Source organism: Microtus ochrogaster, unplaced genomic scaffold, assembly GCF_000317375.1.
Source record: "Microtus ochrogaster isolate Prairie Vole_2 unplaced genomic scaffold, MicOch1.0 UNK141, whole genome shotgun sequence".
Classification (NCBI taxonomy): domain Eukaryota; kingdom Metazoa; phylum Chordata; class Mammalia; order Rodentia; family Cricetidae; genus Microtus; species Microtus ochrogaster.
The window spans coordinates 319,873-333,129 of NW_004949239.1; the positions used below are offsets into that span (position 1 = coordinate 319,873).

A 13,257-nucleotide genomic window follows, 5' to 3' on the forward strand; every position below is an offset into this window, starting at 1 on the left:
TTTTGTTTTTTTTTTTTGTTTGTTTTTCGAGACAGGGTTTCTCTGTGGCTTTGGAGCCTGTCCTGGAACTAGCTCTGTAGAACAGGCTGGTCTCGAACTCACAATTTTTTTAAAGACCCAATTTACTCTTAGTTAATTCACCTTTGTGTAATTATTATATCCATAGACTAAATTAATCAGTTTTAAAGATATGACCACAGATGAAAGCATACCTCACCCATGGCTCATACCTTTTATTGTCTTTAATTATTTGGCAATTAAACAGAAACTATGTGTTATTTTCATTTTTAAAAAATAAAAGTATAGAGATTCTAGGGAGCAGTTGTAAGAATGAAGCTCATTTACTGACAATTAAATGGGTATCTTAAAGAAAAACTTGATAATTCTGTTGATTTTCATCTTAGACATCGTGACTATTTATAATCTCTTCCATGATCGGATACAGTGTGAGACTGCCAAATTGCCATAGGAAAGTGACCTCCCCTTGCTCAGCAGCTGATCTGACAGTTCATCATTGAAACCGCATGTAGCCCTGCCAGTTTGGCAGAGCAGTGTGTGTGCACATCTGTGGCTTGTTTGTAAACATCCTGCCTTTTACATTTCAGTTCCAAGAACCCAGAAGAGGCAGAACTAGAAGACACCCTCAATCAAGTGGTAAGGTGCTTCTTGGGCACCCCCATTGCCCTTTGTGAGGCTGCTTATACCTGGAGCCTGAAATGTGGAGAGGAAAGGCATTGATTTTGAATTTATGGCTTTACTCCTAAAATTGAGTTACTAGTTTTAGTGTTGGTACTTTGCTTCCTTTTTTTGTTTTACTTAATTTTTCAAAGATTGATGTATTTTATTATATGTGTGTGAGTATTTTGCCTGCACATGTTTATTCACCACATGTGTACCTAGTGTCCAATTTCCTGGAACTGAAATTAGAGATGGTTGTGTGCCGCCGTGTTCTAAGAAGGGAAGTCAGGTCCTCTGTATGAACAGCAAGTACTCTAATCCACTGAGCCATCTCTCCAGCCCTAGTACTTTGCTTCTTGCTACCAAGTCTAGTTTAATCAACTGGGATTCAAGGAAGGGATGGCAGTACTTATTATAAACATTTTGAGGCGAATTTATGCTGACTACAGGAGAGTGCACAGGCCCACCCAAAACCAAGCAATCCTTGGCTCCTGGTGGTAGCCAGAGATAATCCACTTGAGAGTTTATTTCACTAATGTTTTCTTTCTCTGGCTTTGCCAGATGGTGGTCTTCAAGTACATCGAGGACAAAGATGTGTTTCAGAAGTTCTATGCAAAGATGCTTGCCAAGAGACTGGTGCATCAGAACAGTGCTAGTGATGATGCTGAAGCAAGCATGATCTCCAAGTTAAAGGTGCTGCTCTTTTCCTGCAGAACTCCAACTTGTCAGGCTTTATTGGTGTGGTTATTAGTCTCTCCATGCTGTCAGTGGATGAGGAGTTTCTGCGTGTGAGCCCTGCTTCCCAGCCACGCCTGCAATGCTTTCTTTGCTTTGCAACCCTGTCTTGGGACCCTTCTGTTTTACGTGGCCCTTTGGCTGGGCTCTGCTCCCCATCTCCTTATCCTCACCTGCTTCCCATACACTCAGCTTTGTTGACTTTGAGTGGATGCTTAGTGACTTTCTTAGCTCAGGCTGCCAAAACAAAATGCCGTGAACCAGGTAACTTAGGCACAGAAATTAAGTCTCCATTCTGGGGGCTAAGAAATCTAAAATTGGGGTATCAGGTCTTGTTCCTGAAGAGGGCCGTCTTTCTGTCTCGCAGTCAACCTCTTCACTTAGCAGAGTACTCATGGACAGCATCCGCTTATCACTCAGAAGGGCCCATCTCCAAACACCTCCAGCCCAGAGGTTTAAACTTCAGGCACATTCTAGAGGAGACAGTTTGGTAGTAGGATAAGGGACAAACAGATTATTTGGGACAAAGAAGGGGTGGTTTGAGACATTTAAGACAGCCTAAGCTAGCCTCAAATGTGTGGTCCTTTTGCCTCCACATCCTGAGTACTGGGCTTTCAGATGCACATCACTGCACCTGGTTCTAATCATGGCCTAGTTGCAGTCTGTTGCAGTGGTAGAACACTTTGCTTTAAATGTTGCAGTATGCTTACTGTATATTGAAAACATAATTGTTCAATTTTTAATCTTTTTATGACATGCTAATTTTGATGAATATTTATACCATAAGATGCGATTAAGCACTAATAGTAGTTTCATACAACTAAGATATATTGTACTGTGATTTCTCTAAAACTTCGCTTATGGAGATGAAGGAGGGGAAACCATGATCAGAATATATTTTATGAAAAAGTTTAATTAAAAATGAAGTTTTAAAAGTAATTGAAGGGGTTTTAGCCACGATGTGACTTGATCCTAATACATTGTATACATTCGTGTTTATGTAAGAGTTAATGAGACAGTTGCCTGGGTTCATTTCAGCAAGCTTGTGGTTTTGAGTACACCTCCAAACTTCAGCGAATGTTTCAAGACATTGGTGTAAGCAAAGATCTGAATGAGCAGTTCAAAAAGCACCTAACGAATTCAGAACCACTGGACTGTGAGTATTGAGTGCTCATAGATGGACTTTTGGGGGCTCTCCATGAGATGAGAGCAGTGACAGTGCTGAGTGAGGGTGGAGGATGGTGTCAGAATTGCAGAGAGGCAGGAGTTCTCTAACTCCCAGGATGGTGGGATGGCAGCTTTTGTCAGGACCAGACGTCACAGTTCTGACCTGGGCTTTGCTGATGTGTGCGGTTGTTTTGTCTAGTTTTCTTTTGAACCTTAGTTTGAATACATTTCTGATTATTTTCTTCTCTCATGTTTTTGATGAAAGTTGGAGAATTTTATTTTTCCCAAATCAGAACTTCTGTCATCATTAAGCTTAACAGTTTTGCTAGTGAACATCAAGGTTGTCTGTAAGATGAAATTGCCCCAACTCTTAGCTTATACGTCTCCTGTCTTCACAGCAGTGAGGCTGCTGTATGTAGTTGTTCGCTGTGGAGCTTTCCATGTCCTTGTGTTTGGTCACCACATTCCTGGTCACCACACACTGCTTGAGCAGGGTGAACTTAATATCAAGGGGGGCTGGGGAGAAATTTAACAAGGCAAACTTGATTGGAACTCTAACTTGACAATGAAGTGGAAACTGTTGTCCTGGAGGAAAGCAGCTTCCTGGTCAACTTCCAGTTAGAGTTTCTGATACAGAGCATCTGGCTGTGTAGCCTATAAGCCTGGGACTATGGGTCTCCTGTGGCTGATGCTGGGATTACAAGTGTGCACCTCCACGTTAGGCTTCCATTTTTACTAATTTCAGTTGGATAAGTTGAAACTCTATGTTCAGATCTTAATTTTATATTTAAGCAAGCCTTCCAATGTATTTTTTTTTTTAATTTTGACCATTTCCTGTGTGTGTGAAACAAGAGGATTTTTAAACTTGTAAGATTAATTCAATGTGTTCCCGCTGCAGTGGACTTCAGCATTCAGGTCCTCAGTTCCGGGTCGTGGCCCTTTCAGCAGTCCTGCACATTTGCCTTGCCATCAGAGGTAAGAGTTGTTACCTGGTCTCTTTCAGCTGGGTGGAGAGGATGTGAAATGGGGCTGGGTTGGGTAGTGGAAGACTGGTCACTTCCTGTAGAGTGGGGCTCTCGTTGACTGCACGTAAATTCTCTGGTCCCTACGGAGCTGAAGCAGAGCCCTGCTTGGTTCTGTTCTCCAGCGCCTTCCAGTGCTCGCGAGACAGTTGCACCCGACAGCTGTAGCTCTCTTCTCTGTGAGCACTGATTTTGTTCTCAGAACTTGGGGCAGGGAGCTTTCTTTAGAAATGCTGACTGTAGAATGTAGAGCCATCGATGCCATGCAGCGCCTTTCTTTCATCCAGCTGGAGCGCAGTTATCAGCGATTTACAGCTTTCTACGCCAGCCGTCACAGTGGCAGAAAACTGACATGGTTGTATCAACTATCCAAAGGGGAACTAGTCACCAATTGCTTCAAAAACAGATACACTTTGCAGGTAAAATCATCTTTTAATGGGGGAGGGGTACTTTAGTACTAAATGATGGTAAGACAAATTATAGAAATCCTGGTATATAACTCAGGCAGTGAGATGGAATCCATCCTCTGACAAAGCAGTGTAGAAAGTAAAGCATGCTTGTCATGGTCACGTGAGCTGAGCTCGTATTCTTTGGCCTGGGGGCAAGTATTTCTTGGAGTTTTGAGCATTAGAATGGTGACTTAAACTGCACTAGTTTAACCTTTCAACCCTTGCATTGATGAGGCAGCCACTATCCCTGGTCTGGAGGTCTCTGTCAACTTGAACACACACACATAATATATACATGGTGTATACCAAAAAAACATTTTTGTTCTACTGTATATAAAAATATAATTCATAATTAATGTCTTAGACCTAGTGTGGATTTGCACAAGGATGGAGATGCTTATGTAGTTATCTTTGTATAGAGGACACGTTTCAGGAGAAAACAGGAAGTCCCTCAGTGTTCCAAAGGTGACTTTAAGGAGACTGTACATTACCCTTGCCTTGTGACGCTTTGTGTTCCCTTCTCTGTTCTGCATCTGTTCGAAGACTGTCTTGTGAAACTCGGTTGTACCTGTGAGACCTTTCCCCGTTTTTACATTTCTCTCTTCTCTGGGGTCCTTGAAGGCATCCACATTCCAGATGGCAATCCTGCTGCAGTACAACACAGAAGACGCCTACACCATGCAGCAGCTGACGGACAGCACTCAGATTAAAATGGTAGCCTGTCGCGTCCACTCGCTTTGTGCTTGCAGGTCGCCATTTCTGTATTCGTCAGGATGTTGCGGAAAGAGTAGAGGGCATGGGTGTCTTTGACTTAATACATGTTTGCTGCATGAAAAGATAAAAGAAATCCCCCAAAATAGCAAACTTTCTCTGGCCACAAGGCACCAAGGACCAGGCCAGATCCACAGAGGGCTCTCTTCACGGGGACCTCTGGACATACCTTGGGTGGCAGCAAGACCAGTGTATACTCATGGTTTGTGTCAAGGAGGTTTATATAACAGGCAGGGTTCATTTGGGCCAAAAGTTAACCTGACTTATCTCAAGCTCACATGTGGGACATTCCTGGTGCTAGAGGCACTAAGGTCTGGGTTATGAAGCTGCATGCGCCACTGTAATGCTTTTTTGACTATATAAGTTTGTGAGGAAATGTTTTGGAGGAAACAGATGGGTGCTCGGGCAGGCATGGTGGGCTAGCACTTGTGATGATGGGGACCAATTCTAGCTGAATTCCTACAAACTTTTATGCCAGCATTGTAAGAGCATTACGGAGTGCTCTTATTTCTAAACCCATTCAGTCAGTCACTGACTCTGTCTGCCTGTCTCCCTGGTGTGCGCGCGCGAGAGAGGAGGGGGGAGGGAGAGGGAGGACGGGAGAGGAAGGGAGAGGGAGGGAGGGACCCGACACCCATTAATCTCAGTGGACTCTTTTCTGGACCAGGCATAGAAGTGGAATCAAGTTGTGTCTTTTTGTGCTTGCCTTATTTTACTGAGTATATTCTGTCTACAAGGTTTGCAGGTGTCAGTACTTTATTTGTTTGCATGTGTGCACTGTGTGCAGTGTGTGCACTGTGTGCATGTGTGTTGGAGACTAGAAAGCGGCTGTTGCTGTTGAGCCATTTCCACCCTATCATTTTGAGGCAGCATCTCACTGAATCTGGAACTTCTTCATTTGGCTAGGCCACATGGCCAGTAAGCCCCAGGGGTTCAGCTTTCCCTGCAGCTCCGAGGCTAAGCTTTTACATGAGTGCTGGGAGCAGATACACGATTTCAAACTTTGCCCATTCACGTTAGTTTTTGTTTGGCTGAGGGTTTGGGTTGGTTTGGTTTTTGAGACAGGATCTCCTTTAGTCCAGGATGATCCAGACTCACTAAGTAGACAGAAAATAGCCTTGAATTTAATGTCCTTTCTCCTCTATCCACACATTCTCGAGTACCAGATTACTGGCATGCATGCTCCCCGTGCCTGTTTCCATGCAGCACTGGGGATCGAGTCTAGGGCCTTGTGCGTGCTGGAAAAGCGTTCCTCCAACTAAGCTGTCATCCCAGGCTCGTTTTGTGTTTTAGTTTACACATGTCCACTGATGGCTACAGTGTCAGCACCACTGTGCACATATTTATTTTAATAAAGCCTTTTGTCCTTTGTTACTGGTTGGAAGGGCTGATAGGTCTCTCTGGTCTCTACGCGGCCTTTTCCTCAAGGTCACACCAGTCTTTCTGTTCTTTTGTACTATTAGAATACCCTTATGGGACTCCTTCAGGCCCCAGCTTGTAGCAGCCGCTTCTCTGACAAAACTACCTGCATAGCCTCAGGCCAGCATGGGTGCCATTATGAAGAGGGCAGAACTCTGTCTAATGTCGGTTAAGAGTCCGGGTTAGGTAGTAAGTGCCCATGGGGCTGGTGGTGCTGGAAATCTCCAGACCTCCTCCAGCTGAGGCTCGGAACCCCTGCATGCTCATGAATGCAGTATAGCTTTGGTTCTGCTGGGGCTTCTTGATGTTGTATTTGCGCGTTCATGGGTTTAGTTCAGTGGTAGAACACTTACTTGTCTGGCATGCACAAAGCCGTGGGTTTGATCCCCAGCACCACAGAAATTTCTTGTGAGCCTTCAAACATTGAAGGAGTGAATAATTTCCTGTAGGTTTAATTGTGTCCCGTGTTTATGGGAAACTATTAATGCCTTTGATGATTGGTGATCTAAGTCATTAAGAAGCTCCAAGAAGAAGCCATGCTACTTTCTCTGAGTGGGTTCTGCTTTGGGGTGAGGCCCAATCCCGTAGACAGTGAGCTGAGTCTCTGAAACAGCCCCTGGAGAGAAGTGTTCTTCCTTCTTGCTTACCATCTTTCTGTCTCATTGCAGGACATTTTGGCACAAGTCCTACAGATTTTACTGAAGTCAAAGTTGCTGGTATGTTTGTGTACTTTGTATTAAGCTAAAAGAAAGCCTTTCCCTGGGATGTACCTAGTAACAGTTATTTTTTTCTAGGTCTTGGAAGATGAAAATGCAAATGTTGATGAGGTGGAATTGAAGCCAGACACCCTAATAAAGTTATACCTTGGTTATAAAAAGTAAGAAAAATCTAATAGAAAGCTGTTGATTTTCTCCCCTGGCATCGGGCATACTGCAGGATCAGCACACACCAGGGAAGCTGGACTCTGGGGCTTGGTGGCTGCCTGCCAGTCCTCTGTGTTGCTTTGTTTGATGCTGTTTTGGTTTTCTCTTTATTTTAACAGTAAGTCTTCTTGGGTGACTCTTAAAGAATAATGTTTAGACCTTTATGTCTAATTATTTGGTGTTTTTAACTTGCCCAAGGTTAGGGGTCGAATGTCACTTCAGTCTCAGCTCTGTGTGGTTACAAAGCATTGGTGGAGGGTCAGTTCCCAGGTGACTGGTAGCAGTGGCGCAGAAGAGACGGGTGTGACCACCTTCTGCCCCAGTCCAGGGAAGCAAAACGTCCAGTGCTGAAAGAGGGGGGGTAGACTTTTCAGTGACCTATTTCCTCTGTTGTCTTGACAGTAAGAAATTAAGGGTTAATATCAATGTACCAATGAAAACGGAACAGAAGCAGGAACAAGAAACCACACACAAAAATATAGAGGAAGACCGCAAACTCCTGATTCAGGTGACTGACCGTGTCTGTACATCGTGTGTTGCATCGCATGTGCTCTGATTGGCAGTGTTGCCAGGAGGACACAGGGCTCGTGATCGCCAAAGATGACAACACCTGAAACCAGGGCATGGCTCTCTGGGAATGGAATGTTTTATGTACCCAAAGAAAATAATCTTATCTTCCTGCCTAAATACGGGGGCACAGATAAATCTGGCAGATTGAAGAAGGAAGAGAATAGCAGAGCTAAGGGCAAGGGTGGGTAGCTTCCATAGCCTCAGAGAGAGAACTTTCTTTATTTTTTTAGTGCTGTTGGCCAAAACATTTTTTGAAGATGTGTGTTTATTTTAAATGCGTGTTTTGTCTATATGATGTAAGGATATGTGCGTGACTGGTGCCCCTAGAGGTCAGAAGAGGGTGCTGGATCTCCAGGATCTGGAGGGAGGTGCTGGGAACCCAACCCGCTCTTAACCACTGAGCCATCACTCTAGCCCTGTGGCTAAACCATTTTCATGTTTGTTCTCTTAGGATTGAAACGTGGGCAGAGCTGATCGCTTGCATCCTCTCGTCTGTAGGGTACTTGCTACTTGTTGTGCATGGAAGTAGGGCTGAAGCGGCCTGTGTACAGGCTGCCTTTAACTTTCCAGCTTGCTAAAGCTCTAAGACATGTTTCCTTGTTGATTGCATAGGCGGCCATCGTGAGAATCATGAAAATGAGGAAGGTCCTGAAACACCAGCAGTTACTTGGCGAAGTCCTCACTCAGCTCTCCTCCAGGTTCAAACCTCGGGTCCCAGTGATCAAGGTACAGGAATTACAGTGCTATCCCTTCTCATGTTAGGAAAGATGTAGCAAAAGAATTAATCACATGAAAATGGGAACTGGTGGCTTACTCAACAAGAAACTTCAACAAAGGAAAGTCAGCCTATCTTTCTTCTTGAAATAAATATATAGAGAGGTGTATGGGTCAGTGAGCACACCTTTGTAGTGGACACCCTAATAAGGAAAAAGAAGTCCTCCCCTATGCCTACATTTCTGTGGCAATTAGCTATCCCAATTTGTGAGCCATAATTCAGCCTTGGCTGGTTTGCTCGCTAGGAAGTAGTGGAGAGAGGGTGTTCTCTGCCGTACTGCTGAGAGACTGCTGCCAGGAGGAGGGCCGGGTTGCATTATTAGGAAAGGCTTGTTCATCTGCTGCTGTGCACGGGTTGTGGTGTATGAATGTACTACCCTGTATCTAGGGCATTGATAATCTCACCTGCCTAGTTTCTGCTGGCCATAATCGGCAGGTCTTTCCTTTTCTGAACTACTTGAGTAAGCCTCAGCCATTGGAGAGCCTCAAAGAGTGGAAGTAGATGGTAAGTCCTCCACAGTCAGGAGGCCCAAAATATCTGAGGGACCTATTAGCACAATGCCAGTATGTCCTTCGGGTCCTGCTTCTGATGCCCCTTGAAGGCACAGAACCTTGCCCAAAGACAGTTAGGCTTTGTTAGGAAAGGAGATTGTAGCCTAGATATGCTGTAGCACTTGGCTGCTGTCTTAGCGGGAGTTACTGAAGGACTGCACGCAGGAAACAGTGAGATCCCTTCTAAGCTGAAGGTGAATTTGCTCCCTGCTGAGCTCAGTGGAGGGCGGCACCTCTGTCCTGACGGCTGTTTGTGTTTCTTTCCCCCTTCATTCCCTCTTCCTCCTAAAACGATGCCTAGAAATGTATTGATATCCTCATCGAAAAGGAGTATTTGGAGCGAGTTGATGGCGAGAAGGACACCTACAGTTACTTGGCCTAACCTTTCTAAAAGGGTCTGCGACCCACAGCATATAGTTCCAGTGATAGAATGGAAACAACTCAAGTTCATAGCAGCCAGCCTGCCGCCATTTGGACCTCCCTTTTTAAAGCTGAGACCACAGTTCCCACCAGCTGGTCTCAGGCTACAGCCGGACTGCTCAGGACTGACACATTTCAGTCTGTAAACAGACGCCAACGCCATTTTTCCCTAACTTACGGACAGAGGGGAACCGAACCTTCCATGCTGAGGCTGCATGCTACTGCACTTAAATCAATACATTGGCTCCCTGGTTAATGCTGTCGTCTGAGGCAGCACATGAGAGCGAGTCTGAATGGACCCATGTGTAATCTGCTATGGAAACCATTTGTATAGTGTGTTTCATTTTTTAATGTGTGAAAATAAAGAAAATTAAAGGATTTCTGTACAAGTTGCATTTGGTTTTAAGTTTTACTAATTTCTATATGTAAATAAAAGATTTAATGATTGTGCAAGTGTATATCCCCAGTGTCTTCCTGGAATCCAAAGGAGCTGCATTCTTTGGATTGAAAATGAAGATCTTAATTTTTAAGGCCCCTGATCTTTTGGGGCACTGACCCTTTTTCTAAGACTTTCTCAGTGCCGTGAGAGCTGTGACTCCAGACTGCTACTGCTGAGCAGCAGGGACTAAGTGAATACCGAGACTGGTGTAGAAGCTGGGCTGACCACTAGGAAGCTGCAATACAGAAGCAGAACCAACATGGGCGTTTGGCCTCCCGGTCTCCTGCTCCACAGTACTCAGTTTTCCAAGGAGGCTGCCATATTCACCCCAGGCTGTCCTCTGAAGGATGGCCCAGGCCAAGGTTCAAGGCTCTCATCCTCCTCAGATCTAGTCCAGTCCAAGGAGTTCCTCAGACCTCCAGGAGCTCTGTCACAAGGCACGGCATTGACCTTTGTCTCCAGTCTCCACTTCCTGGCCAAAGGGTGAGAGGAACACAGGAGGGGATGGGTCTTCTGTCTCCGCACTGTGCTCTTAGTTCCATTCTTCTCACACAAGGGTGCCTTAGGGTTCTCAAGCAGCAGCTTGGCCACCCTTACCAATCCTGTCTATGCTAAATTCTAAGCAAGTAGCTCAGAACAGCCTGGCACTGAATGCACTCGAGTTCCCATGTTTCAATTTGGGGCAGAAGACACAGTTGTAGTTATCAATCCCTGTCTTGCATGTTAGGCAAGTTCTGTGCCAGTTCCCTTTGAGTTTGGCATCCCAGGCTGGCCTGAAACTCCTGATCCTGCCTGTCTCCCTAGTGCTAGGGATTACAGGCCTGCTCCATCATGCCCCACCCTTCCATGCCTTTTAGTGTGTCTACTTTTAAACAGTTTTACTAAGATTGAAGCCAGGTAAAAGCAAGTGAACCAGCCACCCCATTCATTCCCTTCCCTCCACTCGAAAGGGCCCCAGGGGTCCACAGAGACTAGTTTACATACTGAATGACGCTGACAGCTTGCTTGCCCTTTTAACAATTTGTTTTTGTCTTGAGACAAACACGCTCTAAAAACACCATGGACCCACTTAAGAGGGGATGTGTTGGCGTACACCTTTACCCTAATGCTCAAGAGGCCAATTCCAGCTAAGGCTACACACAGAGAAACCCTGTCTCAAGAAAACAAAAATAAAACTGCATGGTGGGCTAGGCTAGGGTGGCCTCAACCTCAGTCTTAGATTCCTGGTAATGAGCAGTGGTGAGTTCATTTAGCTTCCTGCTCTGCTGCAGTCTAACCCCCACCCTGGTGGACTCTTCCCCTCTATAAGCTTTCTGTTCTAAGTCAACTTTGGGTTGTTTTATCACGGTTACCTTCTTCGAAGCTATAGGGAGGAGAGCCAGCCTGGTCTACATAGCAAGTGCTAGATCAGCCAAGGGTACATAGGAGGAGGCCCTATCTCCCTACCCCAAATCCAAAAAAAAAAAAAAAAAAAAAAAACCAAAAACAAAATCTGTTAGGTCCAAAGAAAACTCCAATTTCCAAACTCCAAAAGGAGGCAGTCGAAATATCCAGAACTATAGTCAGGAGGGTTTCTGGCCCTTGGACAAAAGCCAGCTGTTCCTCAGGAACTTGTGAAGCTGGTTCCCCCTATCAAGATAAGTCACTTCCCTTACTTCTGGTGGAAGGGATATCTGCACTCATGGTAGCCCCCAGGCTCCCTCACACCTATCACATTTCAAAGTCCAAGCTAACATCCTAGCCCTTCTCCTCTTCCCTAAACTCCCTCCAGCTCCTGAGCTTCCCTCCCCACTGCTGTTTTTACAATCCTCCTGCTCTCCCTCCTCCCCAGGGTCTCACTGTGTAGCCCTGGCTGCCCTGGAGCTCAGAGATCTGCCTGCCTCTGCCTCCTGTGCAGCCTTAGGGTCCAGCACCTATGGGCACAAAGCAGATGTGGTCTCACTGTAATCCCAGTGCTATGGGGCTGCCCTGTATGTGTGAATATTGGCTATGTGCAGGTTCTCAGGAATGAGGAATCACTCCTCAGTTGTGTGACTTGAAACCCAGTCCACACAGATGGCTCAAGAAATTGTGGTGGACGTGAGATTTTTAGGAGACAGGAGTCAGGGGAAGGGTGGTCAGTATGCAAAACTACTATTTAGGCTTGATGAGTAAAAAGGCAAGGTCTACACCCTCCTGTGTGGAGCATGTTTGTCCCTGCTACACATGAACCTAGTGGTCTAAAGAGTTGGGCTTTTAATTTAAAACAGTTGACAGGGCTGGGGGAAATAGCCATTTCTTACAGAGCTGGGGGTGGGGGACATACCTGAGACCCCCAGGCAATGGGTCATAGCATAGTGGGTCACTGCCACTGGGAACTTGAAAACCTGCTCCAAAAAGGGATGAGAACAGTGACTACTGAACCAGCAGGCTTCTGAAATTTAAACATTTTACAGTGTTTATTCTTTATTGAACATCACTGCCTACTTTTATAAACATAGACTTAGGGTTTAAAAAAAAATCCAATCATAGCTGTCAGGGTAACTGAGACCTTAATCTTTTCCATTCCTGCAGCTATCCAGACCCAAGTAACACCTTTGTCTAACCAGTGAGCATGGAACTGTCTCTAATAATACCTACCCACATAGGCCTATATATGGCCCACACTGGAATCGTTTATAACAAAGGGCAAAATTAAGAGAATGCTTAAGTTATTTCAGAATGTTCACATCCAGACTGTCTTGATGACAACCTGTCACAAACTAATCACATAATTTGTTAGCCTTCATAGCAGTGGCCAAACACTTGGGCAGATATTAAGTCAGACATGTAAAAGTTAGAGATAATGTGATTTTCGGTACTGAAAAACAAGTGCTTCTAGGTAAATAACTACTTTTTAATATAAACTATAGAATATCCTGGTTTGGCAGCAATGACATGGTGCTTTTCACGGTCATCAGTCGGATGAGGGGTTGCAGGCTGGCTTACCCATGCATCAGCTCTGTACACTATACATGAGCTTCAAGCTGACTAGATCTATCTAGAATTGAAGCTTATAAAATGGAGCCAACGAGAGGGTGCAGTCTCAGTGGGTAAACGCACTTGCTGCCAGGCCTAATAAGAGTCCACAATATGGAAGAGCCCTGAGCCCTGAAAACAGCCCTATGACTTCTGCATGCACAGTGGTACGCACACACTAAATCAGGATTAAAAGTAGGCTTCTATTTTGTTATTTTTAACAAATAAAAAAAAAGAGTTCCTGTAACTGGAACACTTGAGAGGTAGGCTCAAGAGTTCAAAGTTATTCTCAGCTACATAGCTAGTTTCAGGCCAACTTGGACTGTTACACGTTTTACAAA

The 13,257-nt window shown here is 45.0% G+C and overlaps 1 protein-coding gene across 2 annotated transcripts in view; it reads left to right on the plus strand.

Moving 5' to 3' along the window:
- The window catches only part of Cul1 (cullin 1), a 69,975-nt gene extending 60,102 nt beyond the window's left edge, over positions 1-9,873 (plus strand). For both annotated transcript variants that reach the window (XM_005371931.3, XM_005371930.2), the window contains exons 12-22: positions 606-654; positions 1,240-1,371; positions 2,452-2,569; positions 3,479-3,555; positions 3,890-4,021; positions 4,673-4,765; positions 6,910-6,957; positions 7,036-7,118; positions 7,567-7,672; positions 8,347-8,460; positions 9,362-9,873. In XM_005371931.3, the coding sequence (XP_005371988.1) occupies positions 606-654; positions 1,240-1,371; positions 2,452-2,569; positions 3,479-3,555; positions 3,890-4,021; positions 4,673-4,765; positions 6,910-6,957; positions 7,036-7,118; positions 7,567-7,672; positions 8,347-8,460; positions 9,362-9,442 (1,033 nt within the window). In that variant the 3' untranslated portion in view covers positions 9,443-9,873. The remainder of the gene's footprint in view (positions 1-605; positions 655-1,239; positions 1,372-2,451; positions 2,570-3,478; positions 3,556-3,889; positions 4,022-4,672; positions 4,766-6,909; positions 6,958-7,035; positions 7,119-7,566; positions 7,673-8,346; positions 8,461-9,361) is intronic.
- The last annotated feature ends 3,384 nt before the right edge of the window (positions 9,874-13,257 follow it).